The sequence below is a fragment of the Poecile atricapillus genome, chromosome 8 (genome assembly GCF_030490865.1).
Source record: "Poecile atricapillus isolate bPoeAtr1 chromosome 8, bPoeAtr1.hap1, whole genome shotgun sequence".
Lineage (NCBI taxonomy): Eukaryota > Metazoa > Chordata > Aves > Passeriformes > Paridae > Poecile > Poecile atricapillus.
This window is the reverse complement of record NC_081256.1, coordinates 8,779,782-8,806,750: the sequence shown is the minus strand read 5'-3', so window position 1 is coordinate 8,806,750 and position 26,969 is coordinate 8,779,782. Positions and strand designations below refer to the sequence as shown.

The 26,969-nt window shown below is 42.5% G+C and overlaps 1 protein-coding gene across 1 annotated transcript in view; it reads right to left on the bottom strand.

Annotated features, from left to right (window-relative positions):
• PXYLP1 (2-phosphoxylose phosphatase 1) overlaps positions 1-26,214 on the bottom strand; it is a 48,151-nt gene extending 21,937 nt beyond the window's left edge. The window contains exons 1-2 of the mRNA XM_058844466.1: positions 26,073-26,214; positions 11,308-11,439 (exon numbers count right to left, since the gene is read on the bottom strand). Of these exons, the coding sequence (XP_058700449.1) occupies positions 11,308-11,386 (79 nt within the window). The 5' untranslated portion in view covers positions 11,387-11,439; positions 26,073-26,214. The remainder of the gene's footprint in view (positions 1-11,307; positions 11,440-26,072) is intronic.
• Between the last annotated feature and the right edge of the window lie 755 nt (positions 26,215-26,969).

Genomic DNA, 26,969 nt, shown 5'->3' with positions numbered 1-26,969 from the left:
TTAGGGGTTTCCCCTCCACTGCCATTGTTTTTCACTGGACAATTCAGAAGGGCATATGGCACTGCTTAAACAGCTTCCAGGATTTTCAGCCCGACAGCAATAACACAGCAATGCTGACTGCAAATCTCAGCCTTTTCAAGCTCTAGAGATGACAATCATTTTCCATTTCTCCTCCCGAAGTGAAAAATTACTTGCTGTATTTTATCGTATTTCCCTACTACACTGAAACTCTACAATGTTCACCACAGAATAGGCTTCTATTTCATCAATTTAATATACTACTTTCTTTAAAATAAATACACACGCATACTAAAGCTTTTAATTCCCAGCATATCACTAATTACCCCATTGCTTGGCTCTGCACTCGGTCTGGAGGGAGTGAGGGAGGTTCCTACAAGACATCCAGACAAGCAGACGGATTTGCTGCTCTATAAACATATTGCTCAAGTCACATCTTGCTCGTTCTCCAGGTTGTTTAGTGACAAGATGCCAAAGGAGCCCCAGCAGTGCTTACACTGACACAGTTGTGTTGATCCTGGCCCACCACAGGCTCGCTGGGATTCCCAAATGAGGAGGGCAACAAACACCATAAACCACCACACACTGGTGAAGTCCTCCTGCTGCTGAGAGCTACCATGTCTCATCATGCTCTGAGAAGACTTCAACTGCATCAAATCAGTGTCCTGAGGGCCACCAAACAAGGCTTAAATACACAAAGACTAAACAGGGGGGATTCATAGCCTTGATGATTTTTATAAATACCGTAGATCCAGCCACTGCTATTTATCCAATAAGATTCATGAGCACTGCAGTAAGATTTTAAAGCACTGTCCTGCTTCTGTCTATACAACTCGGCAACAGCTAAATGAACTAACCCTACTGAATTGTCCTGAAACAGATTTTCAAAACAGCTTTTATCAGCTGCATTCAGAAACAGTTGGCAACTCTTCCCATTTCCATAATATTCTCAAAATAAAGATCAGCTGCTCTACAGTGATGTAGACAGTATTGAATGCCTCTGCCATCCTCTTCCAGGGGGCGGGGACCTTTGCTTTCAGTTTGGGGTTTGTTTGTTTTTCCCTTTTGTCCTGTATGATTCCCACAAATACTGGAGTGGGAAGCTGTGCAGCAGCGATTGCAACATGACTGAAAAAAGACGCTTGGCAGATTTCACTTGTGAAAACACCAACACAGCAGCCAAGAAGATTCAGCATAGCAGAAGAACACACAGCAAAAAGTATTTTCTCAGGAACATGGGCAACAAATCTTTGGGCTTCAGTGATCCTGGGCATGATACAAAAATATGCCCCATAAAGCAGAGTTCAAGACAGCTGAAGAGTTGTTCCTGTCCTGTTACCCAGCAATCTGACATGCTGACATGAGCTCTCTACAGCTGAAGCCCTATGAGAGCTCCCTGCACACAGGGGAAGCATGCACTACTCTTTTCTATCCTAGATGCCTCTTTTCCTTAGGGTTTTCCCCAAACTCATCCCAAAGTATTCAGAATGTCTTTTGACATTCAAGTCAACTGTCATTAGGACAACACCCAGCTGCTGAATTAGAAATCCCAAAATACACAGAGAAAACAAATAAAGGGACTTAAAATCACACCTTAGCTCTGCCCACCACAACTTCACAAGTATTACTCTCTCAGTGCCAGAACACCAGGGCAGCAGCTTCTGGGCTGCAACAAACTACATCTGCTCACTGGTAAAGGCATCTTCTGATCTGCTTCTTCATCTCCTGGCCAGCTTCCTGCCCTCCCTGCAGCAGCTCTGCCAGCACACCTGGCTGGAGGCAGAGATCAGAGCACTGCCAGCCCAAAGGCAGCATCATCCACCTATCTGCAGCTCAGCCACAGCCTCTGCCAGGCACAGGGCACAAACTGCTTCATATGGTAATGTCATCAGTCAGACACAATCCACAGACATCTGGCACTTCTCTGTAGAGATGTCCTTCCAAGATAAAAAGCCTTACAAATTCAAATCAATATTTTCACTACTGCATTAAATTAGCACTTTTCAATTTCACATCTAATCCCAACTGCTTTCTGTCCACAAACTGACCTGCTCAGGGAAGTGATCTCAACACCATATGCCACTGCTTACCCAAGCCAAACCAGCTCACTTGCTTGTCCTTGTCAACACCAGGGCAAGGCACAGAAAGCTGCCATGGATTTGCCAGCAGTAAACCTCAAAACAACATATTTAATACAGTAGAACCTGACAGATTTTTGTGCTGGGGAAGCCTTCCATGCCAGTCATTAATCTCAGGAATTCAGAACAGTGCTCTCTGGATCAGAGAATTATTGGCATCTTTGGGACTCTCGCCATAAAACAGCTTAGGGGAAGGCAGTGAATCTTATTTTTTGTCTTCATTCAGCATTACTGTGTGCACAGTTGGTAAACCCAAAATTACACCACATATGTTTCCAGCTCTTTTAATCCAACCATCTCACAAAAGTAATGAAGGCAGATCACTTCCATTTTACAAGACTTCATATTTCACTGCAGCAAGTCCACAAAAGCCCCAGTCTTTTTAATACAAACTACTTAGACCCTGCCTCATTTAAAATAAACCACAATGCCATTTAGTATGTACAAGCACTAGTTTTCTCTCAGAGAGAGAGCTTTGAAATGCTAAAAGGGAACTAATTTTGGGAACAGAGATTAATCTTATTAGAAAAACAAAAGGCAATAAAAAACTGCCTGCAGGCATTAAAATCTTCAAAATCAGTACAGTTTGAGACACTTTATTAATCACAGAAACTCCACATGCCCAAAAATACACAATAATTTTTTCAAAAACCTTCACAGTCAAGTGACAAGACACTTTGGATTAAGTCAGTTACTGTATCATTGCAGCAATGAGATCCCAGCAAAAGCACAGACAAAAGAACAAAACTGCCCGAAAGACAACTCGCAAGAGTAAAATTAAAAGGACTAAGAAGAAACATGAACAACTGCACAAAGCATATTAAGCATCTCTCTTTCAGATACACAGTGGAGCTGGCACATTCAGAAACCCCAATGGTTTTCAACTCGATTTCCAGCAGCGTGGTGGGGATTAAGGCAAGCACAAAGCACAGCTCAGAGAAACAAACTTATCATCAAACATGAAGTTTAAGTAGCCCTCCATGCTTTTCAGAAGACTGCACAAGGCCTAGAAATAAGGAAAGCACAATTGCATTATACCCAGTGGCATGAAGGTGGTTTTCCTGGTACTGTCCTGTTGGAACTCTGCTCACTGAACAAGGAGAGAAGGGAAATTTGGGTCAGAACATTCTCCAATGAAGATGCAGAACCCAAATCTCAAAGGACAGCAAAATTACTGAAGTATGATAAACTCATTTGCAATTTATATATAATGTTGTTCTAAAAGCTTTGGTAAAAGTAAAGTAAGAGATAAAGTGTGAATGACTGTGAATTCTCAAAAAACTGTTCAAAAATCAGAGTGGTCAGCAAAAGATTAACAAAAGGCTCCTACTAAAACAAAGCAGAGTGGCAAGGCAGTGCTTGCCTTCTCATATTATGACAGCCAGGTTTTGTTTTGATGTCATCATCTCTGCAACATGAGAAAAACAGAAGTACAAGGGAAGGCAGCCCTGTAGCAAGGGGGATGAGCAGCTGAGGAATTGCCTGTGGAAACCTTCAGGGATTGGAATCACTGCCCAGTTCCCAGCCAGCCCCAACAGGAACACTGAGCAGGGAGGGCAGAGCCAGACACAGGTGAGCTCTGCCTTTGCTGGCTCACCCACAGTGAGCAAAGCCCAGAGCTCATCTCCCAGAGAGCCCTGGCAGGGCTGGGGCACTGCACTGCAATCTGCTATCCTGAAAACCCCAGAGAAGAGCTAGAATGCAAACCCCACACAGAGGGGCCATGCTCTTGTGAGAACTGAGGCTTTACATTGTGCAGATTTCACCTGTGTGAGCTAACCCTGACTCACCATTTATACAGAATGTAACAGCTGCATGTTAGAAACAATATTCTCTTTTTGCTATTTCTGCAAAACAAATTGAGTGACTAGCCAAATTTAAAAACATTTCAGTTGTTAAAACACAGCTTAGCCAGGTATACAAATAACACGTGGAAAAATCCTAGGAATAATTTTATTGGATTTAAAAGACAGACATGCCATTCTAAAACATGCCTGCAGTGACCTGTAAGGCAGCCTGACCTGGCTTTCAAGAGCTGTGAAAAAGGGAGGGCAGAGAACTGGTTTAACAACAAAACAGAATTTGCTAACATATAAATAAATAAATCACCTGACCCACAGCTACAGAATCAACTGTACAGTAGTCTTCAAACATGTGCTTTAACACTTTATATTAATTCTGCTAAAATACAGTCCAACTAACCACCATGGATAAAGTCAGGATATATATTTAAATAAGAATTATGGAGTTCTGTCGCCTGACAAGTAACTTTTGTTGGTCAAATCCTGTCTCAAGAGATTTAACCTGATCTATATTTAAAGCAACTATTTTGAAATGATTGCTCTATTTTTGTAGGAGAAAGTAAGACTGTCCCATAGTATCATTCTCAAGCATTCATGTCTCCTTTCCCTTCAAGGGTTCATTTTGTGGACTGATGCATTGTAACACCACTTTTGAAAAATCACAGAAAAGTTATTTAAAACTCCAGTTACAAACATAAAAAGGATCATTAACAAAAATCTCTTTTTTTTACAGTTAGATCTCTTCATTCGCTGCGAAAATGTACAGAGCCTTGGATTTATTATTTGTGGGTGATTTTTCCCTTTAATCTTAAATTCAGATTAAATTAGCACTTCTGAAAAACAAAACCCAGAGAGACTTTTCATGAGTGGAAAATCTGCCATGCTTATGAGCTTGAAGGCAAAATTCATGAAGGGAGATACGTGCTCTCCTTTTAATTTTGTATGCTGGTAACACATCACAAAAACGAGTTTTCTACATCAAGAATTCTAAAGCTGTGGCTTTTTAAATATAGTTGCTTGTACACATCAGCAAAATGCAATACCCACCCAAGCAGCCACTGCCCCAGGGCTCTGGCTCCCAGCAGGGGCTGAAGGAAGCCATGGTGAGGATCTCAGGCTAAACCCCAAACACTCAGTGCTGCAAGTGATGCTGGCAAAGCTCAAGCAACGAAATAAAACTCTACTGCTTTTCTGGGTGGAAAGTCCCAATTTCTGTTTCCTGTGACTCATCTTTAAAACCAAACCTCCAGTGTGAAATCAAATGACAGAAAGTAGAGGGAAATTATTACTGGAACAGCAAAATGTCACTTTCAGACATGCTGATAGACCAACAGCCAAGCATGACCCATCGAGGCAGAGAAAGTATTTTTAAGAAACTCAAAAAAAACCCAAAAACAGCTCTCCACACTTTACACCTAAACCAGCACCCTACCAGGGCAGTGGCCAACATCCTAAAAAAGCAGTGTCAGTCACCAAAATTCATTTTATCAAAAGACAAAGCCACTGATCAAAATACCGAAGTATGTAGAAAAACAAACTCTAAACCAGAAGAGAAGCTCCATGGGCATGAGCTGCCCAAGAGGCAGGGCTTTAGGAAGGACAGTCTGGAATTGATGCCAGCCACAGGGTTATAAAAAGCATCCCTGTAAAAAGGGATGCTTTCCCCACTATCATTTTAGTCCTCTTCTCTAGACTGTTACTTTCCTTAGACTTTCAGTAAATAGGAAAAAGACCTAAAAAGCAAAGTAAAACTGAAGTATTTACTTCATGGAAAAAATTAATTTACATTCCTTTGATTACAGAGTAAAAAAAAAATCATTGTCAAGCATATTTTACAGAGAGTACACATGGCATTCTAACAGATAGCTTTTAAATTGCCTTTCCATTTGGTTTATTCAAGGAAACTCATGGATAAATTTTTGAATCATCCCGAGGAGATCCACCTTGAGGTGTCTGCTACCAGTCACAGATGTTTCTAATTAATGAAAGGCTGTGTTTGCCCAGTAATTGGGTTCTCAGGTTTCTCTCTCTTTGGAGGAAAAAGAAAGCCACTCCTCAGGCCTACTTGTAAATTCCTGTCCTGAGCTTACCTACGGGCCAACCAATGCAATTAACAATGACAGGGTCCTAAATTCTGTCTTATGTCCTTAGTTTGAGGCTGCAGGACACAGCTGGGTTCTGACACATCCTTTGGATGTAGGTGCACTGCCATCCTCTGTCCCTGAGCTGCAGGAATCACCTCCAGCCACTGCATTTACCTTCCCTTTGCACTGCTCTAGGCATGGTACACAGCACAGAGCAGGAAGGAAGGCCTCAGCCACTGCAACATCTTCTGCTGGCAAAAAAAAAAAAAATAAGTATCCCTACATATATTCTCTGGGTTTGTACAGAAGGAAACTGCCCATTTTTAGTCAACAGCATAACAGATAGTATTTACAGAGGCAAAAATACAGCCCACAGTCTAGCACAGGTCATTTTTCCAGTCTGCAGTTTTTCTGACAAAGCAAAACACTGAAAACTTTAGATAAAAAAAACATAATTATATTTTAGAACAGCCTTAACTGACAAGTCTATCAAAACCAGCTCTCCTTTTGTCTCTAATGCTGAAGTTTTAAATTGTTTTACAACCATGACCATTTATATAAACAAAAAGGAGAAAAATAAAAACACATGTGGAATGATAAACACTATAAGAAAAATACTTCTCCACTCTGTTCTGTAGATCTGGCCCCAAACATAAAACATGAGGGAAACAATGACAATTCCTAATAAAACTTTAATCTGCCAGTCTTATTTGGTTTGGAAGTCAACCAGTTTCCCTATCCAATGGGTTTCCCAAACAAAAACGTTCCATTGATATAATTACCCATTAGAGACATTAGAGTATTCTTCTAGCCAGCAGTGGAACATTTTTTTTGTGTTAACTTTTAACACTGTCATTTTCCTACACTATTTAAAAATTCAAACATGTACAAAATCCAGTGGCATTTGCCATTCCAGAGAGGTTCCATCTATTGCTGATTGCTCCAGGTTTAACTCTGTACAGTGCATTAACAGCCAAACTGAACCTGAGGACACATCTGGTCCCAGTCTTTTGCTTCAAAGTCCAGGCTACACAATTATATTAAAGATGCCTAGAACTGTTAAGGCTTGTATGTTTTCAGCAAGTATAAACTCCTTGTTAAAAGTCTTCCATGTGCCTACCAGAAATGGTAACCAAACCTGACAAAACTATGAATAGATATTAGAATATTCTTGTAAATTTCCAAATGCATTTCTCCCATCACCCACCAGGTATGTTCAGAAAAGAAAAAAAAAAAATAAATAAAGGAAAAAAAAAAAAAATAACCCACTTGGGGCATTATTTATTTCAATATATACACATAGCTTGAAAACAGTAGGACTTCCTGAAGAAAGTTCCCTTACCCTACTGCTCCATGTGAAATTCCCAGGAAAGCAGCCAGCCCCATGGGCAGACAAAGATCATACACAGACCCTGTGCCTTTTGCTCCTGTTCAAGAACATAAAGAGCAGAACCAGCCAAGTGTCCCATTGCCCAAAATGTACAGGACAGAGGATCCTGGCAGGACAGAGAATGTCTTACAGGATCCACAGCAACACATCACCTTGAAGAATCACTATTACAGTTTTTTAAAAGTCTCCAGCTGTGCAGAAATCTGCTTATGTGTCTCCTTCTACCCAGGATAAGGAGATGAAGAAGATGCAGCTGGCATTTGATGCAGCCAGCCAAGCCAGCACACAACATGTGACAAACGTGAACCGACTGCTCCAAGAGCTGCCTGCCATAGCCCTGGGACAGAGCTCTCAGGGCAGCTTCTGACCTGGATCCTTGCCAGCTGGTCCACGTCCATCCACTGAAACTGTTGGTGGGAGAGAATACTTCTAGCTCTCAGAGCTGTTGAGAGAGACTTTGGGGGAAACTTTCTCCATGATTTACCCTGGGAGCTGAACTGTTAGTATAAACGTAAAGCATCAGCCTTGTGGTGGAAACAACACAGGAAAGCAGACTACAGAACTCAGAAACCACAAGGGAAGACAAAGGGACCAAGGACAACCAAATATCGTAACAGGGGACAGAGTTTTCTATCAATCCTGGGTCCATCTCCAGCCTACCAGCACTGAAGATTCTGAGGTCCTACACTGGTTGTTTTCCCAAGAGTTTTTCTCCCTGTATCTAAACTCAAGCTGTGACAACTATTAGCTCTGAAACAATTGCCTCAGGAGTTTGTCTTACAAGCAAGGACAGACTTGCTAGGGCTGCTGACACGACACTCATCACCTCCACTTCATTGTGGCTGCAAAAAACCACTTCTCATAAAGCAGTTCCAGGTCCTTCCCATCATATTAAAGTAAACCAGCATCCTTTTCTGTTTGACTCGGTGGCAAGGTGCTGCAAGCAGTTCCTGAACCCTCACAGCTGAAGCATGAGCCAGACTCTGACCTTGTCAGCCATCCCAGTATGGGCTGTTTGTAATATTGAGTCAGAACCTACAGAAAATCAGCTGAGCTTGGCCTTTACTACTCCCTTTGCTTCCCTTTACTACTCCCTTTGCTTCCGAGTCAGCTACAACTCACAAGTCTGGCTTCAAATGCCACAGTTCCACATGTGGATAAGAGGGATAAAATATCAAGCATTTACAGGAGTATGCTCTGCTCTAAAGCAGAAGTTTGAAAAAGGAAGATATGTACCACTTGTATAATTCTACATTTAGTGTCACTGTTTTTCTTTTATAAACAAAGTTATCATAGAAAGGAACAGACATTTTCAACATTCTATGCTTAGAAAAGCAGTAGAGTATTTTTAAACTACCAGCCCTCCTCCACAAAGCTGTGCACTGCTTGCTAACAGAGATTCACAATCTCACAACAGCATAAAACATTCATTTCCACTCCAAATGCTTCAGGATGTACCTCCCTTCTAACAAAACAAAATAAATCAGTGGCTTGGGCATTTTCCTGAGTCTCAATGTATAAACGCTGATTTTCATTCCATGAATATAAATCCCATTATCATAGAACCATTTAGGTTGGAAAAGACCTCTAAGATCAACACCAACCATTACCCCAGCACCACTGTGTTCACCACTAAACCATGACCCCACATGCCACAGGTCTCTGAAATCCCTCCAGGGATGGTGGCTCCACCACTGCCCTCAGCAGCCTGTTTCAATGCCAAACCACCCTTTTGGTGAAGGCATTTTTCCTAATATCCAATATAAATAAATCTCCCCTGGCACAACTTGAGACTATTTCCTGTTGTCCTATCATTTGTTACCTGGAAGAAGAGACTGATCCCCACCTTGTACAACCTCCTTCTGGCTAGTTGTAGAGAGTGACAAAATCCCTCTGAGACCCCTTTTCTCCAGGCTAAACACTCCCAGCTCCTTCAGCCACCCCTCATCAGACTTGTGCTCCAGAACCTGCACCAGCTGCACTGGGGAACTGCTCCAGACCTCAGTATCTGTCTGGTCATGAGGGACCTGTAGCAGGATGTTCTGCTCAAATCTTACCCTATTTGCAAATAAGTTCTAAGCGCTGGATGTAGAAAGAGGGGTTCATACAAATTTTGGTGCTGAAGAATGCTGAGACCAGCCTGACTCACCAATCCCGAAGTTAAACATTCTGAGGATGTGAAAAAACAGTGTTTCCTGACAGAAACAGGCACTGATGAGGATGTGACAAAGTCCCTGATGAAGGAAGCACCAAGTGATAGCACTGGTAACTCACCTGAAGCTGCTGAGCTGCAGGCTGCCCAGCTGGCACAGCTCACCTAGAAGCACAAGGTACCCAAGAGAGTTTTGTTTTTGCTGTGGAGATGGTCTTTGCTCCAAGTCTGGACTAATTGCTCCACATCCTGAAGCTGGTAGAAGTTAAAGTATCAGGCTACCTAAATGCCTTGGTTTTCAGTGGACTGTACTGCAGTTCTCATTATGTAAAGGTTTCTGTATCAGTGTTGGTGCTGGCACTGAACTTCACAGGGCTGCCTGCTGCAGCTTACATGCTTTTTAAAGCACCTCTCCAACATCCTTATCTCTAGCAGAAATGTTATGCTCTAATTAAGTAGAAAATAATTTTATCTTTAGATGAAATGTGATTCACTCTCCTAAATGCCTACCTCCTCATCTCTAAATAAAACTCATTTTAGTTAACAATTCAGTTTCATGTTTCAGCTGCAGCTCCTCTAGGACCTTCACCCTATGCACAATTCATAACCAGCCCTACAACATCAAGGGCAGAGCCATAATGAGCCTAAAGGGCAAAATAAGCTGCAATCAGACCCCCTGGCTTGTGCCAGAGGAGAAGGCTGAAAAAGCAATTCAGAGTCACAGGTCCCTTTATTACATGCAGATGAGTTTAAGCACACAAAAATAACACCAAAAACCACATTGTTTCTTTCATCTTCTCTCCCTCCCTTTTTTTAAGTTGTCTGTCATGTGCAAAAGACACATTCTAATCCTAACATGATCTTTTGGGTTTTGGGGTTTTTTACGCTATGCAGAAAAAAGCACAGCCTAGAAGGACTGTGCCCATTAAAACACAATGAAAAATGACAACAACAACAACAAAGAATGTTATCCTATGCTGTGGATGTGTACTTTAACTTGCTTTCTAACAGCAACTCACCATGCTGCTGTGCATTAGTACAGACCCCATTATCACAAAACATGGCTTTACCTAGGAAATGTTCCCTCTCCTGAAGCAGCAATCAGCCACAGAGCACAGTGCCCACCTGCCACCTGCCCTGCCTTCAGCACCACCTCCTGCTCCATCACCAGGATGTGAGGGCTCTCTGCACCAACCCATGATAAATTCATCTGCAGCACAACACAATTTGTGTTCTTAAACAAACCAACCACTTCTGATGAACCAATCCAACCGTGTGAAAGGTTCCTGATGTGAGGGTACAAATCAGGAGAAGTTCCAGCACTCAAACCTCTCACAGCAGTTTCCTCAATCCCATCCAGTCTGATGCAATGTAAAATAGGAATTGCAGCAGTTCTCACTCCAATGTGGCTGGAATACTTTCATGGAACTATTTAATCACATTCAATTACTTAAGTGCACTACAAAATGCAGATTTTTTTTTTTTTTTAATATAAAATGGCCTGATCTGAATTCTCTAGATTGTATAGATTCCTGCACTGCACACAAAACTTTGTTTCTTTTTTGGAAAACAAACAAAAATTCTTTTAAACAAACAAAACACCCCAAAACAAACCCCAAGTATTTCAAAAAAGAAAGAATGCTTAAACAACATGTAATCATGGCTGGTTTTAAACACACCTATAGACCACTATATGTGGAAAACAAAACATGAGGACACTTACAGAATTGTAGACTCAGGCTCAAAAAGGCTAATAAGGCTGCCAAGGCCAGCAAGAACAGAAAACGGTTTCGGAAAAGCATTATTATTCACTCTGCTTGCTCTTCATGGTTTCATCTTCAGATATCTGTGATTCCTGCAAACAACAAAACAATGGCAAATATATATTTCAAATATGGAAGCACCAGTTATTCTTTAAAGGCAAGCACCCAAGGCAATTCAAATTGTTAACAACAAAACAGAGAAGTTGCCTTCAGCCGAACAATAGGATTAATTATTTCCACAAGAAAACTTTCAGGTAAATAAAAAATAGTTCCATTTTCCATGAAATTAAGCTTGCTCCTGCTAACACAGGGTTAATACTCACATTCACAATTCTTAAGATAATAAAGAGTAAGTAAAGCTGTCAATACCGTTACACAGTAAACAAAAAAATAATAAAGCCTCAGCAGTCATTACTCGTTGCAAAAATAAAAATACAAAAAACCCAAGCTCTCTCCTGAAAACATCTGAAAATACTTTTTCTTGCAAAAATTACATTCTTAAGAGTAGAGAATTTGCTGAAATGCCCTGTTTGCACAGATGTACATTCTCCTGTTGAAAACTGCTCTATATAAGGAATGAGAAGGTTGCTCTCTCCCCCCACATGCCTTTTTTTCTTTCAAACAACCAGCTGCTCTTATGTGCAAGAGATGCCTCCTCCTAGCACTGGCAGTGTGCTGCAGGAAATTGGTTAGTCTTGAAAGAAATCTTCTGAGATTCCCAGATCCTTTGAACTGAGTTTTGTTTATGATAGAACATTCAAACCTGTTGACAGAAAGTAACTTTTTTCCCCCTCACTGTTTCTTTTTGCCCCAGAACTTATTTCCTCACAGAAAGAGGCTCTCTTTATTCTTCCTGCTTTTGAGAATGACGAGTTTTACATACACATGTAATTAATACATATTTGTTTACCAAAGCTCTCCTGGACTCCCAAAAACTAACCATCTTAGCAAGATTTTAATCTCTGAGTGCTGATAAAACCACAACCTCAAAATTCTGATTTTTTCTACACTGCCCCCCCCCCAATTAATTTTCTTACTAGTATTTGAAAAGGTCTCAGGAATCATTGAACTTATTTTATCCACAGGGGTTGGTCTTGAAAACAGTTGTGTGATTGCAGCAAGTGAAATCCATTATACACGTACATTTTGCAGGACTGAGGTCTTTCCATCTCATTTTACTTGGACAGCTACCTTTACAGCTTTTGGAAACTGTGGAAAAATTGAAAGATCTGGAGATTCTGAGAAGTAAGAAACCAGAGTCATTACAGAATTTTTCCCAAATGCCAGAAATGGCATGTGTAAGCAGTAATAAAAATCAAGTAAAAAGAGAGGGAGAGTAAAAGTTGAAAGGAACAATTTTTAACAGCTCTCAATTTCAAAAAAATCATAGCTCATCCTGGAACATCCTAGTGAAAGGCAGGCAGAAGCAAAACTGAACTACACCACTGCAATTCAACAAAGCTGTGAAGGATGGAAGGTAAAAGGATTAGTGTATGCCAAACACCAGGAGAGAATAAAGCAGTTCAACCAAACAGATGGGACAACAGAAGGAACCACAGGAAAAAGCAAAAAATAGACTTAGCAGGGAGGAGAAGGTAAAATCTGTTAAAAAGCTCTCAGGAACAAGAGGTCTTGTGCACAGTCTACACAGTGCACATACTTTTGTTACATAAAATAAAGCTGCCACAAAAAAGAAAAAAATTAAAGACTGAAAAATAGGAGATCTTACACACTTCATATTAGCAAAATGTTTTCATGAGTAAGCTTAATGAGCTTAAAGCTTTAATTGCAGATCAGAAGCTTTAAAACATTGAGTGTGAAAGGCATCATTCAAGAAATTACAAAGTGGAAAGATTTTTCTTTTGAATACATTTTGGCTTGCTAACAAATTAAAAGTTGTTCTGTTGCGACTTATGAGGAATAGAAACAGCTCCTGCTGAGAAGCTGGTAATTAAAAGCCTGTCAACACAATTTGCCATCAGCTCTTCCTTGGGAAGAAGCTGCAGGGAACCAGGTGAAGGTATGTGAGAATGAGTCCTGAAGCCTCTGCTCCTCCAGGCTGGCACACAAGGTACTCCCAGGGCCAGCACATGGTAAGTGAAAGCAGTACAGTAAGAATTGTGAGCACACACTGAAGGGAGCATTGGTAAGCTAAAAGAGATAAAACAAAGCCTGGATGGGGGAGAAATAAAAGCAAACCAACCTTATCTTCCCACAAAACTACTCTTACATGCAGATGAAACAAAACAACAAACCACAGAGCAGAACACATTTGAGGTGTTCAGGACAGACTATCACAGAGCACGAGCACTGCAGAGCATCCACTGCTAACCTGACATTTAGGCACTGCTGATCTTTATTTGTTTACCCAAGAAAGAGTGCAGGTCCTGGCCAACATCTCCATAACATGAGCTCCCAAAGGGCAATTCCAGCAACAGCTGCCAGCAGCACCTCACTGGGCTGCAGGGATGGGGCCAAGGAAGCACTTTCTGCTTTTAAAGGGGAGTAAGCATCACACCGAGGTGGAACTCAGTGCCAGGAGCAGCAGCACCTGACATGTGCCCAAAATGCAGTGACTGATGCTCATTCCTGAGACAGGGAGCTTTAGATTGATTATTAGGAAAAACTTCTTCACAGAAAGGGCTGTCAAGCATTGGAACAGGCTGCCCAGGGCAGTGGTGAAGGCACCATCCCTGGAGGGATTTAACAGACCTGTGGATGTGGTGCTCAGGGACAGGGCTCGGTGGTGGGTTTGGCAGTGCTGAGGGAACAGTTTGACCTTTTCCAACCTAAACAATTCCACAATTCTGCTTCTATAAATGCAGTACTTGATAAAGATCACCTATACAACTCCAAACATTTCAGTCACACTAATTTTACATGTGACACACTTAATTTAGAAATTCATAAGAACAGTCATTAATAAAGCATCCTACATTGAAATGCAGGTAAGTAAAAAGGCTACTTTTCAGTCACCTTTTGCAGCATACCTACCTATATACCTATCCACAGAATGTAACTTTTCCTTTTAAACACCATCCAAAATCTCAAATTGTCAAAACATGCCAGAATGACTCACAGCATTTAGAGCACCCTCGGTACTTCCCTAATCTCACACAAGTGCTGGCGTAAGGTGTTATTGCATGCTCACACAAAGGTAAAAACAGCCTTATGCTTGAAGGCCAGGCCAGGGAGTCAGGAACAATTAGTAGCTACCTAGAAATGCTGGGAGAGAGGCAGCCTGCCCGGGGCCCAGGCGAGGCACCAAGCTGGAGCAGAGCAGCTGGCAGCACTAACCTACATTCTGCTCATTGGAGGGGCACTGCCAGCCAGGGCATCACACACAACCTCCCTCTGCAGCACCAGCTCCTCAGCAAACCACAGACAAGGCATTGCTTGACTGGTTAAACTTCTTTTGTTTAAGTCAGGTCCTGAAAATAACTCTACATCAATGCTTTCAAAGCATTTGTGAGATGAGATGTAACACTAAACTAGCACTGCCAAACTCCTGTGCCAATTGACTGATGCTGTTACATCCTCTAAATCACCAGCATCCATCTATAATACAAACCTACTCTTCAGCATGAAGCATAAGCACAGAATTACACTGACTCACCATGACAGCTTAAATGAATTTACTTGATTCAAACAGCATGTCTCCATAAATAATCAATAGTACTCCTCAAAGTCTGCCTCAATAAAATTACTGTATTTATCTGATGTGCTGCATCAAAATGACATTGTCTACTGAAACACAAGTGAGTGAAAGTGGTCACAATGAAAAAAACAGCAAAGACAAATGGAGACTTTGCCCCAAAAGGAAGGTAGTGCTCAGTCTGTACATAACTGTGTGCCAAAGGCAGAGAAAAGTGTATTCTGGAGCAAGCTTATAGAGCGTAGGAAGGAGAACAAAAAGTCCACAGACAACATAAGGTTGATTTGGAGTTACATTCAGAGATAGTTTTAGAAAAGGTCATAGAATAACACAGGGACCCACCCATTAGTCTGATATCTCTACACTGCACAAGAGATTTTAACTATCATTTCTTTTTGATATATCTTTTGCTTTTCATCTGCATCTGTAGGCTTATTTTTTGACAAAGCCTGTTTTCAAGGCATCTGAAATGAAGGTGACAGCTCCTGATGCAATTATAATGAAAAGTTCTGCCTTGACTTTCACTTTAACTCATGGTGCTTCATCAATCACTCCCCAGCCATTGGGCAGCAGCCTACCAGGCACATTTTTCATCTACTCCTAAGTCCAGCCCCCAGACATCTTCAGACAGTGAGTTCATACTCTTGAATTAGCAACTGCAGAAATAGTTGTGTCAGCAAATGGCACAAGTCAAACCTTCTCTCTGGCACTTCAAGCAATTTGCATCTTTTTTCCTGCAAGAATGCGAAATAGTGGCTGGGATTTTCTGGTCATGACCAAGTCAACCAGTGCTATAAAGATCCATGGCAAGAACCAGAACAGAGTGGAAATGGGAACACGCAGCAGAACCAATTCCCCGGTCAGCATGACCTGCTTAGTTACTGATGCTTGTAATTGTCACGGTGAGGAAACCCTCACAAAAACCCTGCAGCCACTGGAGCAGCAGCAATTTAATTTGGACATATGATCCCTGCAACACTGAGGGTGCATTTTGCACAGCATCACAAAGTAACATAGAATCTGTGATACTGCTCAGCACAATTCTCCATTTTCCCATTGGAAAAAACAAGAAACATACTCTTTTTTTTTTTTTTAATAGCATTTAAGAAAAATAGGTCACAACACTTGGTGCACATAAATGCATTTATAAAAAGAGTAAAATCAGCTCATCATTGAAAAATATTAAATAAAACCTGCTCAGTAGTGTTATCTGTGTTAGCCCACCCACCCCATGAGTTAGCTGGAAGTCAGTAACCATCAGTAACCACAGGACACACAAAACTCAACTGAAAGTACAAATAGGTCAGCAGCCTCATGAAACAAAAACAAACAAAAAACTCCCATACAAAAATACCCCAACATCTAAGTAAAGATAAAGAAAGCCATGATAACAAAGGCAACATGTACCACTCCACAAGTAAGGCATGGAAACAGCAAGAAGCCAATAGAGCATGGCTACATGCTAATATTTAAAAACTAATAATTACTTACAAGCATGGCTTCATGTTAGTATGTAAAAACTAACAGTTACTTACATGATTTTTTTAATTACTTAACATTTTACCAAAACACATCTGATTTTAAAAGAAAAACAACTAAGATGTTGAAGTTTAATATATTTTAGCACATTTAAATGTCCACATCCAAATTTTTCTTGTCTTCTGTTTGCAAGTTTCTTCCTTACCTAGCCAGTTCTAAAATCCTCATAATGGTACAACAGCTGGTCCTGCAAAGTGCAAAAGCCATTGCAATGGCCCAGCAGTACTGGGCCTTTTAAGAGAGCAGCACAAGCTCCCACTTCATACAAACCAAGGGATCAAACAGATCTTCCTTGAACAATTCCGAGCCTCTGTACAGCAGCTTTACCCCCAAGTTTAATAAGCCTGGACACTGACGAGTGCTGAGCACATAGAAGTGATGAAGGGACCATCAGCCAGACTGAATATTGACACACCTCAAAGAAAATCCACTGCTCTCAAAATACAAGGTTCCTTTGACTCCAAAATCTGAGCTTTTAAACTTCAAGACGCACAAGCAGATGAACTGATGAACATTTTAAACACCTCCTTCTCCTCAGCAGCTTTCAAGTTTAAGCAAGACTCTCGTAAAGTTTTACGCTGGAAATGCTGGAAAAGCCACCTTCAGCTTACAACCTTCAGAGGGCTGCTTCCTTCTTTTCAGCTGTCCTACTCAGTCACCATTAGGAGCTGCTTTCTTTCAGATACCAGATGCTAAGAGATGTGAGCAGAACAAGTGTTTGCATAGTTTAGGTTTGCATTTGATTTTACCAGTCTAAGTCCTTTAGAATGTATTTGTTTTATTGAACTTAGAACCTACCAGTCTATGAATCTCCAGAAACACAATCATGCAGAGACACCTATGTTCAAGTTTTGTGCATTAATATTATAGTTAATGCAGTGTAGCATTAGAACACTATAACTATTCTTTATGAGTTTCACAGGATTGGAAGCTGATTTATTCTGCAGCCAGAAATCTCTCCGTTTCTGGAGTTTCCTTACACTTATATCAATTTTCTGATGAAATGATGCCCACGTTACCTTGAACAAACATAACTAAGTTAAAAAAAAAAAAAATAAGCAGCATGGGAACTTTTAAAAAAGCATGAAAATATCATTCAGTGTTGGATTTTAATTGTTTTTTTCACCCTTGCACAGCAAATCACTTAGGTGTGTCAGCTTACCTCCCAATACTCTGACCACTTGCAAGGAAACACTTCTAAAACCAAATGCTTCTGAAAACTCAAACAAGTACCTTTAGAAGAAAAACCATAATTGTGAGCTGTAAATACCCTTATAAGCACTTGAATACCAGAACAGAGGTGCTTTTTAAGACCAGCCACAAAAACTTCTGACATGAAGGAACTAAACGGGATCAGTACTGCAGTTTCTACATAATCAATGGTTCCTAGAACTATTAATAAGAAAATATAAGTAAATACATTAACTAATTAAGAGATGAAGAAAATCATAGTTTCAAAATATAAGGTACTATAAATATTTGATTCTTGGGGATGAAGTCATTGCTCTAGAACATTCTTTTCCTTCTCCATGCTCTCTGCTATTCCTAAAATTATCAGTATATGCGAGAAAAGTTCTTAACAGTTGCAATTCAAAAACTATTTCCATGTCCTGCACATCCTTTCATTAAAAATAAATAAATAAAACCCCTATAAATTTAGTTTCCTTTTCTCCCAGAACACTCTGCCTTTAGAGACTCAGCTTGGAGACAGCTTGCTCATGCCCAGGCTCTGGCAGCACCCTGACAGCAAAGGCATTTTTGCACCTATCAGCTTCACTGATCTATTTACACAGAATATCCAGGGTTCCCATCAGCCAGGACACAGGAATGACATAGCCCTGCCTGGAGGAACCTAACAAAAGTCTAAATTAGCTCTGACAGTAAACAAAGAGAAAAAGCAGGACTGCACATAGAAACAATTATGGATTGTTTACTTCAAGCTGTCTGCAGACCCCTTTATGTTCGACTTTCTCACAGATTCAGACATCTGTTTAGACCAGAGGACAAAACAGTGGTCAGCAGCAGAATTCACGCTTGCCAGCTCACACATTCTCTCCCTTTTGATTCATACTTTTAGTCACTGATGCTATGTACCACATCACTCTGGGGGCTCAGAGCCCAGGCAGGAACCTCCACGCCCGAGTTCTGCTCCACAGAATGGAAAACACACAGGAAAAGCTCCAAGTGGCACCCACAGGAACCTCGGAACTCCTTGAGCAGAGATGTCTGCTTGGCACGATGAACGCTGCTCTAAGGGCTCACAGGGCAGCACAGTCCCTGAAGATGGATGTGGGCTTGAATCTGAAGCTGCATTCTGGACAGAACATGATACAGCATGGACTGCTTCCCTCAAACCACAGAGAAGCTTCACTGCTGTGTCACAGTCTACCAATAAAATCCAACCTATAATAAAATCTGTCAAATTACAAAGCTTTCAACAGAGTTCAAATAAGCCATTCCCCTTTTTAAAGAGTCAGACTTCATGGCATACCCAAATCTTAAGTATTGAAGAGACCACTGCAGTTCCTCTGCTAGCTTAAAACCTCTTATTTTCATATTCCTTTAATGAATTGTTGAAAGTCTCCATGCTTTGGCCTTTAGTTTTCCAACTATGACTTTATAGGTCTCGCAAGGTTTACTCATTTGAACAGCAAATGTATGAGATCATGAAATATTTCCAGGAGTCAGTGTCCTTAACTTCAGTTTCTTTTGGTCCACATAAACCAAGAGATTCTTCAGTTCAGACAAACTTCTTAGTGTTTTGATCTGGTTTTGATTACCTCTTTTTGGTAGGAAATAAGATCAATGCCCTACACTACTATGTAGTAGAAGTCTTCAAAAGCTTCAAGTCAATACAAACCCATCCAGTCCAGCACATCACTTTGGAGGCTCTGCTTGAACCAAATTTTAATATCCAGGAAAATCTGTCACAAATCAAGCCCAATTCTCTGTTATTCACTTCAGGAATGCCCCTGTATTCCTACTCCTTTTCCTATGCAATAGTAAGTCTCTGAACTGCAGAGAAAGTAAAAACAAAACCAAAGGAAGTTATTTTACTTCCTTAAAGGAAACTGAGCAACCCTTTTTTAACAGTATTACGAAACTTGAAGGAAACCTTATGATTTTGATGGCTCCAGGCCAGAACTGAATATTAACTGGCAGCAAAACCATTCTAGAACATAGAGATAATTAAATAATTCTTAAAAAACAGCACCAGAATGTAATTATTTTAAACTTACAATTTTAAAACCATATACCATATGCTCATAACTATAAGCATAGATCCTAATCACCCCCAAATCACAGCCAGTGGCTGATCAGATAATATCACAGCTCCAAAAAGCACACAAAGGCAAAGCAGTTCGCATGCTCGAATTGCTAAATGATTTTTGGGGTTTGTTTTTAAGTTAAGGTTTTAATTTTTACAGTTTGAATTGTTTGAACAACTCCATCTCCTGATATAACACTCCCATGTCCATGTGTTTCCTCTGAGCAGGAATCTGCCTCCCTCTGTCCCAGTGTCAGGGGTTGTGTCCTGAGGCAAATACCTTCTTCTGGCACTAACTTTGAAAGTAAACATTGCGGGGATACACCCAAAGCTCATTGTCATCAGCCAGGGATGACAAGTTGAATAAAACCATCAGTGAACAAAGCTCACAAACACAGAAAAATGCTTATTTTCCCACACTGAGCCAAATTTATCCCATGTAATGTTCAAGATGATGTTAGTATTAAGGACAGTATTTTTCACTGCTTGTCAGCTCTTCCACTCAGGTTAGATTTGGATCTGAGAATGTGATCTGACTTCCCAAAATCCAAATGACCTTACACTGGGTCAGTTTATCCCCTCCCTCACACATACATATTCTACTGGTGGAAGTTACACACCCACAGTCCTCAGGGGCTCACACAGGTTCATTTGCTCACAGTATCCAAACTGAATGGATTTGGGGAGACTTTATCTCTTCAGCCAACTTGGCCTGTCTTGTATCCCATCTTTACCTGGTCCTTCATCCCTCAGCCTCTGGAAAACTGCCACAATTTGAACCCAGTGCCCCATTCCCCCAGAGCCATCAGCCCACCCTAAAATGCACCATTTTACATCTGGTGATTTGGCCACTACAGAGAACCTTCCAGGTAGCAAAACACCATTTTACTAAATCAACTTAATTATAGATGTAAAAAATGGCAGTGCAACTACATGATAAGTGTTAGTGCAAGAGGGATGGAAGGGATGACACTGCTTTCATTACCCATTACATTTCTAATCTATCCTACCCTTGTGTTCAAGCTATATTTCGGCCCTCATCCCAAAAGATCTTTTTTTCTGCCTACAGCCCTGCATGAGATTTGTTCCATCCTATTATTATACATTAGGTCACCCAAAATTTCCATATTCAACCACTTCCATAAAATATCAAGGATTCAAAATTACAGGGCAGATACGCACTTCTGTTCCAAATGGAAAACTTGTGCTTCTCCATACATTCTGCTATTACCCACTGCATCTCCTACTGGAGAGGAAAAAACAAGATTAAACATACTTTACTCAGCAGTTTTGTCAACTTCCTGCAATCTAGCCCCAGAATGGTGATTACACAGATGCATTAGCACACAGTCAGCATTTTCTGCTGCCCTTTCCTCCCCACAGCACTTTGCACAAATGCCAACTTGCCTGGCTGCTGGAGAGCTGAATGGGGAATAACACAGGCAACATACTGGGAAAACTGCCATGCTGCTGGCAAAAGGGCATACCTGGCTTTTCCCTGGATCCTCATGGCAGCAGCACAAGCTAACCACTAGGAGCACATCATCTTACAGATAGAGACAGCTGAACACACAGGTGCAGCCAGGAGAGTTATTGCTTCAAAAGGAAAAATAAAAACAGGTTTAGGTAAACAGCGCTGGCATTAAACATCATGTCCCAGCATTTCCATGGAAAGACTCTTTGGCTGCAGTTTTGTTGCTTTAGTTGCTTAGCTGGTTCTACATTTTATCAGCCCACAGAAGCACCCCATGAAGGTACCCAAAGGTTTTCAGAGAGAGAAGCACAAGGTTGTGTTCAGACTCAGCAAACCAACATCTCAACCACAGGCGCAGGGAAGGTGAATGAACACGAGAAATCCATGGCAGAGTGCAAGAACCAGGGCCAGCATTACTTTGCCCTTCCAAACAATGATTAACCACAGAGGGTACCAGCTGTCTGCAGGGTACCCAGTAGCCATTGGCAGCACTGGGAAGGCACAGTACAGCATCTTCCACTCCACAAGGAACCGTGACATTTATTATTGCAGACACTGACACAAAGCCGTGCTGTCTGTTTTTATTTATTTTATAAGGGAAAACATGAATCTGACAGTTTTGGGGGGAAACTGACTTCATTCTTGGTTCATGCTAAAGTTTTAGGTGTCTGTAGAAACTATGAATGGATCAGCTGAAAAACAGCCACTGATGAGTATTTCCAGACAGCCGTTCTGAAAGTGTTTACCATGTGGCACAAACAAATAAGCCTAATTATTTCAGCTTCCAAAAATCAGTTACTTATAAGAAATATGCCAGCTGTATAGCTTTTCAAAACCTAGTTTACTTCTCTAATCAATATGAAATAGCCTGTCAATCATGCTCTCCATCCTCTGCCTGTCATCAGAACCACTTAGTGCCTTATCACACACTTACCATCTACCTTTGTAGCCCTCCTGGCAAATGTTTCTATTATCAGCTTGCAAAATGCAAAATAAAAAATGCTCTATCTTGCTGCTTAGGATGAACCATTACATTGATGATTCAGGCATTATCTGTTTTTTTCAAAGGAGACATTTGTCACAGTACACCTTCCCACTCTTATAATTTCTTCACTGAACAAGAAAACACCTCACCCAGCTGTAATCAGAGAGCATCTAATATATTCAAGACAAACAAGAACATGAATTTTGAATTCTAACCTAAACCAAATGGCACAAAACAAGCCATATGGGCAAACCTCATGTGCTCCTACAATGACACAAGTCAGGACTCATGTATCCTCCCCTACAAATTTTAGACACTAAAATTTCCCAAATTCTTCTGCCCTAGTGTGCAAAGGTAAATGCTTGCTTCAGGGGACTCACTTTGGGATTCACCAAAGTGCAGCCTGATTTTAACAGAATATGAAGCTTGTCACAGTCTGTACAACATTCCTAGTATCATCCTGGAAAAAAATGCTACAGAAACCTTCAGTCGTCATCATCCTTTACATAGCTTTATGACCAACTGTTTCCAATTCTGTTTCTGTGTAATTTATGCCATACACTGGCCTGCATTTCCATTCCCTGTTATGGAAAACATTTTCCAAAGCATTTCAAAGAAATTAAGAAAATATGCATTTTGAAGCACAATATTTTATCAGTACTGCAATATTTTAATACAAGTCCATTAAAATTACCATGACACTCAAGCCCATACAAGTAAAAATCTTGCACGAAATCTACATTTAAATCTCCTCCCAAGCATTTGACATTTCTTCCCTTTTTGCTGCAAAATTTAAGTTTTCTTTTTAAAGAAATATAATTTACCACCCAAGCCAGAATGTTTTAAATACACCCTTCTGAATGTGAATCAATGCATCGCTCACTTACTGCTTCCCTCTCCCAGAAAGTCAAGATTAACGGCTATGTTCAAACACTTCCCAAATGTGATGCACTGCTGGGACAGTTTTGACTCAAACTACACTCTTTGTCCAATATTTGGACCACTGAGGTTCTTTCTAAGCAGCTCTTTTCTCACCCTTGAGGCTGCTGTCTGGCAGCATTTGTGTGTGTGCTGCTCCAGTGCCTGTCAGTGTAGTTGGGCTGCCACAGTATATTTTCCTGCAGGTTATTTGTAACAGTCTACCAGTAACTCCCAAAGTTTCCCTGTATTCCCTGTAACAAACTCCATTTTCTTTAGTCTTCTCATACCTCCTTCACCAAATTATTTTCTTAACAGCCAAAGCAATAGCTGTGTATTTTGTGCACACTCCCAAGCTCCTGGAGAGAGCACCTTCATCCTCTTGGTAGTGGCAGGCTTGAAGACTCCACCCTCTTGAATTAAAGTACCATCACCTCCTCTGTGGCATCCATCATAAACCATAAATCTAAATCATAAAGCATATGTTAGTGGGTGGCTTAACATTTAATTCCTATGCTCATGTGATGTATGCTTGTGAGCAACACATATCTCACAGTGGTTTTCCACTTAATTAATTGCCAACATGCTATCGTTGGTCAAAAGATAGAATTGTGGGGAGATGATGAGAATATGCAACTAGAACTCACCATAAATCCAGATAAAAGCCACACTTAGAAACACATGAATTCACCATTTATCTTTTAGGCAATAACATGCAGACACACTTAAGATACAAACCCTTTACATGTAAGAGATTTTTTTTTCTTTTTAATATTTGCAATTTCATCAGGAAAAGCATCCAAAAAAATCAACTAGTTCTGTTGTTTCTAGTTTGAAAGGTCTCCTATGAGACTGTGAAAAAAAAAAAAAATGTACATAAGAAAATATCACAGGACTTTAGGTTTCATTTGTCTAAGGAGATTAGGGTGTTTAAAAATATACATCCCCTTGTAAAACCACAGGAGGAAGCACACTTCATAGGGACAGTGATTTTGTACACCATGAAGCATTGTTTTTTCTGTTTCTTCACTCCAAGATACCCACTTCAAAAACTAGACCAAAGAAACCTCAGAAGACAAAAGAAAGCTGTTAGAGAAAATGAAGTTCCCAATCATGAAAATTAAACAATTTAAGTAAATGTCTGCAGCCTAACCCGAGGCACACCTCTACACAGGTACAGACACAGCCTCAGTTAAACCAAAGCCATTTTACAGTGCTGTTGTTGTCAGACCTTCCTGTGACACCCTCCTGTCCCTCAATGTTTCCTTTGCCCCAGAACAGGGAGCTTGCTCAGTATGGATTGAATCTTACAGAAAGTAGTATTTCAGCACTACTGAGTTTACATAATATATTCAAGATAGTACAGTTAAAAGCCATTAGAGAGAGGAGCATATGTGTTTTAACCATGTGCACTACTTGTAGTTACCTTTTTGAGAAGATTAAAATTAAGCAGCTTTTTCTTTTCATCTCACTCACACCCTCCCACTACAAATTCTGTCTGAGCTAATCCTCCTTCTAGAGACTTCAAAACAGGGCATAAGTATTACAGCTACTTACTGCCAAAATGTGCTGGTTTAATATCCCATTACTGTTGTAATACTGGCACAATAACTTATTATAGGTGACAGCTTTTGCAGTTAGTCAAAGATAGAGCCACTTATTCAGTACTAGTTTTTTTCACCACATAAAAATATCTTTTTTAAATTTGTAGAAGAGAAAATTTAAGATCTGTACTCAGGTACTCATCTGAGACTATGCCAGACAAAATAAAAGGCTCATAAAGTCATTACACATGCTTTTCTTACCCTGTCATTTCCACTGTCAAAGACTTTATGTAAAGTGTTCAGTCCAGAAATTCAGGTTACAGTGCTTACAAATGTGTTGTTTACCCCTTATTTCCCAGCATTTTAAAGCACACTTTCACAGACTTTTGTATTGTTTTTAAGGGCAACACTCTGCACAAGACAATGTCCATCTCAGAACACACTTTCATTGAAAAGTCTATGTTTGTCAAAACGTTCAAGTTTGTTTTTCGGGAATATGCAGCATAGAAATACACTAAGAAGTCTGGCTAAGGCCCTAAAAATATCTAGGTTAAGTACGTGCGATGAAAAGGATGCTACGGGACACGCTAAAGACAAGTGGCATCAGGAAACAGGTGAATTCACGAAGTTGCTCCACTCCGGCTCCAGTGTATCCGCCGACAGCGGATGCCAAGTCTCGGTACCCGGAGCAGCGCGGCAGCTCCGCTCCAGCCCCGCTGCCGCTCACTGCCAGCCGAGCGGGCAGAGCCGAGCGGGCACAGCCGAGCGGGCACAGCCGAGAGGGCACAGCCCAGCGGGCAGAGCCGAGCGGGCACAGCCGAGCGGGCACAGCCCAGCGGGCACAGCCCAGCCACGCTCAGACGCGGGGACTCGCGAGGGACGAGCCCTTGCCCTGCACCGCTCGCACACCCCGAGTCACACACCCCGGGTTCACACACACCGGGTTCACACCCCCCAGCTCGCACACAGAATGTCTCGCACACCCCAGCTCCAGCCCGCGGTCCCGTCCGGCTGCAGGGCTGCAGGGCTGACCCGCCCCGAGGCCCCGCGGAGGGGCCGCCGGCCGAGCCCCCGCCCGCCAGGCCGGGCCGGGCCGGCCGAGACTCCGCGCCCTCGGCGCTCCCGCCACCCCTCTCGGAGCCGGGCGCGGGCCGCACCCCCGCTGCCCCCGGGCGTCGGCAGCGACCGCCCGCCCGCCCGCTCCGCCGAGCCCCTACCGGGGGAGCGGAGCACCGCGGGTACGGCGCACCGGGGCTCCGGCCACAGCGCTCCCGGCAGCGCGCCCCAGGCGGTGTCCCACCTGCCCGCCGGGGGCCCGGCCCCGCCCGCAGCCGCCCCTTACCTGCCTCGCCGCGCTCGGCGCCTCCTCCCGGCCCCGGAGCTGGAGCCGCTGCCGCTTTCTCCTCCCGGGGCCGGAGCTGGAGCCGCCGAAGCCGCCACGCCACGGCCGCGGCTCCGCGCCCGCCGAGCGCCCGGCCCGCCCGAGCGCCCGGCCCGCCCGAGCGCCGCCCCCCGGCCACGCCGCCCGCCCGCGCCCCCTGCCGGCCGCCGCCGCCGCCACCGCCCGGTCAGCTCCGCACCGCACGGCCGGGACACGGGGCGGGAACGGGACACGACGGGCCGGGAACGGGACACGACGGGCCGGGAACGGGACACGACGGGCCGGGAACGGGACACGTCGGGTCGGGAACGGGACGGGGTCGGGACAAACGGGTCCCACAACCGATGCGGGACGGGGCGGCCGCTGCCGCCCGCCGCATACGCGGCCCGCCCGCCAAGGAGCCGGCAAGTGTCTGCCCTCTGAAGCCGCCTTCTTTCACAACCACATCTGCGGAGAGCAGCGAGAGGCTCCGGGACCGACAGCGGGCGGGCAGCCTGAGTTCCCCACGCCCCAGCCCTGTTTTTCAACTTCCCGCTGCTTTTAGCTTGCAGCGTTGGAGTGGATGGCTGTCAGTTCCCCGGAGATGCGGCACGACCATCTCCCGCAGCTGGGCGAGGTGGTCACTGCCGCTGACTCCGCTGGCACGTTCTTCGGATGTTTGACTCACTGGGAGTACGTTTGGAAGCTGGCACGGCCCTTTGGGAGAAATGCCACATATTTCAGTACAAAGATATAACAAACACATTCTCTTGTGCAGCTGATGAAAGTGAATTCATTCCATAACTTGCACAGAGTACTCACCAGGATTTGCTCCAAACAAAGCAGTTCCCAGCTAAGCAGACTGTCCCCTCACAGGAC